The sequence below is a fragment of the Papaver somniferum genome, chromosome 9 (genome assembly GCF_003573695.1).
Source record: "Papaver somniferum cultivar HN1 chromosome 9, ASM357369v1, whole genome shotgun sequence".
In the NCBI taxonomy this organism is placed as follows: domain Eukaryota; kingdom Viridiplantae; phylum Streptophyta; class Magnoliopsida; order Ranunculales; family Papaveraceae; genus Papaver; species Papaver somniferum.
Genome location: NC_039366.1, coordinates 40,490,989 through 40,496,735, shown reverse-complemented (window position 1 = coordinate 40,496,735; position 5,747 = coordinate 40,490,989). Strand labels below are relative to the sequence as shown.

At 35.3% G+C, this 5,747-nt stretch overlaps 1 protein-coding gene across 3 annotated transcripts; it reads right to left on the bottom strand.

Annotated features, from left to right (window-relative positions):
- Positions 1–1,333: 1,333 nt before the first annotated feature.
- LOC113313336 (glucomannan 4-beta-mannosyltransferase 9-like) lies at positions 1,334–5,311 on the bottom strand. 3 transcript variants are annotated; one of them, XM_026562102.1, is made up of 8 exons: positions 4,988–5,311; positions 4,783–4,881; positions 2,827–3,079; positions 2,491–2,738; positions 2,258–2,371; positions 1,980–2,179; positions 1,684–1,899; positions 1,334–1,584 (listed from the first exon to the last, which is right to left on the bottom strand). In XM_026562102.1, exons 1-8 carry the CDS (start codon positions 5,309–5,311, stop codon positions 1,422–1,424), a joined length of 1,617 nt encoding a protein of 538 aa, XP_026417887.1. In that variant the 3' UTR covers positions 1,334–1,421. The 3 variants fall into 3 exon arrangements, with proteins under 3 accessions (XP_026417887.1, XP_026417889.1, XP_026417888.1); XM_026562104.1 differs by having other exon boundaries at positions 1,334–1,586; positions 1,728–1,899; XM_026562103.1 differs by having other exon boundaries at positions 1,334–1,597; positions 1,733–1,899.
- Between the last annotated feature and the right edge of the window lie 436 nt (positions 5,312–5,747).

Genomic DNA, 5,747 nt, shown 5'->3' with positions numbered 1-5,747 from the left:
GACAGTCAGTAAATGGATCAGGAACATAAATATTTGTTTCAAAACCCCTCCCCCTCCTTGTGTGATGTGGGAGAACATTTTTTCTTATGGTTTTTCTGACGGTTCGTCATCCTTTTCCATTTCATTATGCGTTTTATTCCATGGGATTTTGTATTTTGACAAGTAAATTTAAGAAATTGATTGCCGTAAAAATATTGTTAAATTCATATTACCAAATATGTTTTAGTTTATATCTATTTGGAATGAACTTCCCCCTATTGCTATATGAAGTTCGGTCATAGATGATTTTTTAGTGGTTCAATTCTGTAACGTATTGTAATCTAATTTTTTTTCATAATAAAAAAAATATATATATATATGGGAATTTTCTTCTTTGGTTTATTTACTCTATTGGTAAAATATGATGGATGCTACCAACATTTCTTCAGTTAGGACCATATAAAACTAGTCAACATCCCTCACTATCGAAGGGACAAATTGTTACATAATTTATTTTTTTTTGTTGGCCACGGCATGCTTGGGAGAAAATCCAAACAGCTACAGTGAAAAACATAAAACCATTTAAGCTGTGACAAAGATACAGAGAAATATTTGATCCTATTATGAAGCAATTGCAGCTTGTTCGTACCATAGGTACCAGCTAAAACAAGAACCACATAAATTTCAACCACTTCAGTTTTATTAGAATGCATGCCCATCTTTATCATATTCCATCATTTGGGGTCCATTTTCTGACTTGCCATAGCTGGGAAATTGCACCAGATTAGCCTACAACATGGAAAATGCCGGCTTTTCAAACTTATAGGAAAAACCCTACCATCACGCTTTCCTCCCGTACATAGTTAGGTACTTAGGTTGTTAGGAAATTAATTTATTAGGTATTTAGTTGTTGAAACAGATGTTTAATTTCAACCACTATATTTTGATTCATGGAACTTGAATTGACCACTTAACCATGTTTAGATGGCTGTGTGACTTGTAGGGCATTTTCCTTTTAAGTTGAAAAAACTTGGGCGTTCCCCAATGGGGTAGAGGCTAATTTAATAACTCTAAATTTATTTTGTTCGAAAATGATATTTAAGCGTTGTATCGCTGATGTACTCCTAACCCTAAGTCTAGTAGCAAATGCTTGACACACCACAATATAAATGTTGAAACCCAAGCATTGAATGGGAAACTAGCGAAAGAAAGAAGAAAACCACTGCCCAGACTTGTTCCGATCAATAGGACATATTTGTCTAGGAAGTGGTAAGTGGTTTCACCAATATTTATGTTGGAAGACGGGTTTGAACGCAGACCTATCTGATCAATTATTACAGACTTTCGTGGCATAAATAAGCATGCATTTGTAATTATTGAGAATGACATCTGATAGTTATGATCTACAAATAATTACCACCATTGTCAATATTCCCTGCAGCTTAAGATGGTGGAATCATGGTGCCGACGTGACCAAACCCCATGACCAAAAAGGCAATGGCTTGGCCAAACAAGTAAATGAAGTACCAGTACTTCCCATAACGAGCATCATAACATGCAGACACTAAAATATACGTTCCCATGCCGACCTCCAACAGATGAACTCTGTTCATGAACCAAACAAAGATAGGTTAATCAGGAAAAAAAAGGTCCAAAATCTACCAGTACTGGGGAATTAAGTAAGGAAATGCAGCATGTCTTTACCTTTCCATGAATGCTGAAAATCTTGTTCTTTTTGATGGTTTTATTACTGTACGGTTATTCTCTTTAGGTTTGAGTAGTGCATCTCCTAGTTTTTCAGTTACAACCCATTCTTTTACTCTTCCGCCCGCTTCGAATAAACCGATAAACGTACCTTTCGTTCTATGAAGTGCCATAACATTATCGAAAAGAATCCAGAAAACTACTAGGTGAAGTGACCTGTGTTAACAATTATGGTTATAACGATTGGGTTATGTTAACCGAATTAGTGATTGTAAATTGAAGGGAACTGAAATTACCTTGGTGTTTCAATTGCATTTAGAATAGTTATAACTGTCGGCAGATAGAATAAATCCCATATCGGAAGCTCAACTTCCGGAAAGAACACACACGTAGGAATTATAACGCAGTAAAAGAAAAAGGTTACGATATGGGCAACAATCTTCCTTACTAGGAAAAAGCTGTATATCACATAGATTTTCTTCCACAAGTGTACAGTCTGCATTTAAAGAAACAATATGATCATTACCGTTATACAGTCATATGAACAAAATGAAAATTTACAGAAAAACTTTACCTTGTTTTTAATGATTTCCATAAACATTTTTCTGAATAGATTTGCAGGTCCACATGACCATCGATGTTGTTGATAACGAAACGCCTTGAAAGTGCTTGGTAATTCGTTTTTCACCTTTGCATTTCATGTCCACAGTAAATTTTTACACCACATATTGAAAGTGTAACCCTAATTTATTATGATTAAATCTTGTTGTTAAAACTTTGAACAAGCTAGGGATGAAAATTTTATACCTTGAGGTTACCAATATAGACAAATTTCCAACCCGCGAGACTAGCACGAACAGCCAAATCCATGTCCTCAACAGTTGTGCGATCTTTCCATCCTCCAGCTTCTTTAATAGCGTCAATTCTCCAAACACCGGCAGTACCATTGAAACCAAAGAAAGCGTATGTGGAGGAACCAACTTCTTGTTCAACCCCAAAATGGTAATTCAGCGACATCTCTTGGACTCGCGTCTGCAAACACTCGTTCGCATTCACTGCGTAGTTTTTACACCTCAATTTTACTGCTTAATTATTATTATCTATTTCGATTAAATATAGATTGTCTACTATTGAGGTAATTACCAAATTCCCAACGAGCTTGGACAAGACCAATATCTGGGTTATGAACGAAATAAGGAATGGTTTGGCGGAGAAAGTCTGGATCAGGTTGGAAGTCAGCGTCGAAAATGACAACGAAGTCACATGTCTCCACATAGTCGTGTTCCAGTCCTTCTTTAAGAGCTCCGGCTTTATATCCATTTCGGTTGGTTCTAGCTTCGTAATAGATGTTTATTCCTTTGCTTGCCCATTTTTGGCATTCAGTTTGCACCGAGCCCTGTGATTAACATAAAACATGTCATAGATCCTAAACAGTAGAACTTACTAGGGGTATAAAATGTGGCGTGCCGACACGTTTATCCCACATCACAAGGCGCTATAATTTTGGCACAACATGACACAAAACACGGCCTGGCGCACACAGGATAAGTCATTGTTTTTATGTGCTATACTAATCAATACACCGGCACAACACGACATGTGGCATGGGTAAGCACGAATCACAATACATCATGCGATAACGCACCATATGCTAAGGCTAAGTCCTATAGTGTTCTAATTTAGCATCCAGATTGGCACCTAGATTTGAAGCTAAGTCCTATGGTCCATTGACTCCATTCAATCTAGCATTTAGAAGCGCTGAATGGAACAAAGAAAAGTAGAATTAGGTTACGCTGAATGGAATAGAGAAACCATCTCAGCCGTTGGATCAAAATATAATGAACCATTCTGTAAAAAGGTAATCTTGACTACGCTGAATCATTCAGCGAAACTATCTCACTACTAGTTCACATGACAGAGATATTTAGAAAGAGAAGTAGTATTAACAAGTAGACAACATTTTTTTCTAAATCTGCCACGCGTTTTGGCTAATCTAGAAACCAAATCTAGCACATAGAACTTAGTCTAAGAAAGCACAAGAGATCACGCATAAAGAACGTCACGGTACAACGTAATTCAATATTACTTCAATAAAATACATTTGACCATATTTTTGTAATCTTGATCGACATTCTGTCTTTAAATTGTCATGTGCCATTTTGGAAGTTTGTTTAACAAAATCTTACTCCTCCATCGCAGTTTAGTTGAAGATTTAAGTGTTTTCATGCAGATTAATCGCAGTTTAGTTGAAGATTTAAGTGTTTTCATGCAGATTAAGAAAATAAGGGAGATTAAAATTTTAAATATTTTCCAAAATATATTCCTTAATAATAATTTTAAGATATATATTAAAATCTCTTAGTTTTATGATCCTTGTGTTCAAAAACTGACAGTCATTTTTGCTTAAAAAAAAAGAAAGAAAAACACAAGTCATTTTTAAAACAAAGCACAACATGACGGAAGGTACAAAAGCAGAAGTCAATTCTAAAAGTAAAAAGTTGTTTCTTATAAAATTTTCACTTTCATAACTCACTTTTAAAGGTTATTTTTAAATTTTACCCCCAACCTAATTCCTGCCATTTTCCTTATAGAAATCGCAAAATTAATCCTTAGACGTTTTCTAGCACTCTCTACTTTATTTTTGGCACAACATTCTTAATTTTCTGGCACAGTACGGCAGGACACACAACACGCTTGACATGCTTCAGTGTGTGTCATGTCGTGTTATGCTGGCACAATTTACACCCCTATGGCTTAATTTGTCACAAGCCATTTTCATTTAGTGAGAAGTAAATAATGCCAAAATCCTACTTATGATGCATTATTTGAAAATCTTATGTTTATGATGCCTATTTTAGGTTTATGGAAGGACAAACAGTGGACTGACCGGGGATATCATTAACTAAGGTTTATTAAACGATTTTCTTGATGTGCAGGCTGGAAATTTTTCTTCTACACCCTCCGATCATCCAATAAGTTTAACAATGTCAGTAATGTTGTTCATCGAGCGCCTAATCTGATACCCTCTTAAGTTCTCTAAGGATCCGAGACTATCAGTGCCCATGCAACATATATGATATGATATGATATGATGATGACCTTGATGTCTAGATTAGTAGAATCATCGAGAACTTGGATGATTATTCGGTCAGAAGGCCATGAAAGAGCACATGCTGCTCCAATGGAAAGCTGATAGACCTGCCATGAAAATGTTAACAAATTATTCAATAAATTTGTCATCAAACCCATAGGGAAAGACAGTTAAATGTAAAGAAGTTGTAATAGAAAGTTCATATAAGTTTACCTCTTTTTCATTGTACATTGGAACCTGAACAAGAACCATAGGATAAGTTGAGTTACCCATTTCGATGTCGTCTTTGATCTCTTCCCATTTGTAATGCTTCTCTGGTTTTCTCCTAGATAGTTTTAAAAATAGTATCACTATACCCATGTAAACCCGGTCAATGAACAGCATAACTGACATGGCTAAACATATGAATACTGCAAATTTCAAAATAGGAACTATTAATAGTTCTCTCATATGCTGCCATACTACTCTTAGTTCTTGAACTACGCCACCTCTTATCAGTTGAAGTACTGTTTGAGGTATCAAAGAAACCAAATCCATATCACTAGCTAGCTAGCAATCTTACTACTCTCAGTGTACTATTCTTAGATTCTTCTCTGCTTTAGGTATATTTGAAGGATTAGTACAATACAAATATATAATAATATGTTTTAACGGGGTTAGAGCTAGAGTACTGCTGTACCTAAAACTTTGTTAGCCATGTCTGTATATATAGAGCAGAATAGAACAATTAAAGAGAACCAACCCACTTGGTGTATAGTTCCAGCAATACGCACATATAGTTCTTTCTTTCTTTCTTCTTTTTATTTTTTTTTAGGGTTTAAAATGAAACAATTACAGTTGGGGAATGAATTTTAGGAACGGTAGGTTCATTTTAAACGTAGGCAGCTCTGCTGATAATGTTGTTTTCAGATTCACGTAACGAATTAAATTTTGTGCACCCACTATTTTAAAGAGTATAAATTTGATTAGTATT

Excerpts from the sequence above, each read along its gene's own strand:
- LOC113313336 (XM_026562102.1), bottom strand. The coding sequence starts at position 5,311 with ATGGATTTGGTTTCTTTGATACCTCAAACAGTACTTCAACTGATAAGA. Across the intron at positions 2,739-2,826 it reads CCAAGCTCGTTGGGAATTTG|TGAATGCGAACGAGTGTTTG; the intron begins GTAATTACCTCA and ends AAAACTACGCAG. Across the intron at positions 1,900-1,979 it reads AATGCAATTGAAACACCAAG|GTCACTTCACCTAGTAGTTT; the intron begins GTAATTTCAGTT and ends TTGTTAACACAG.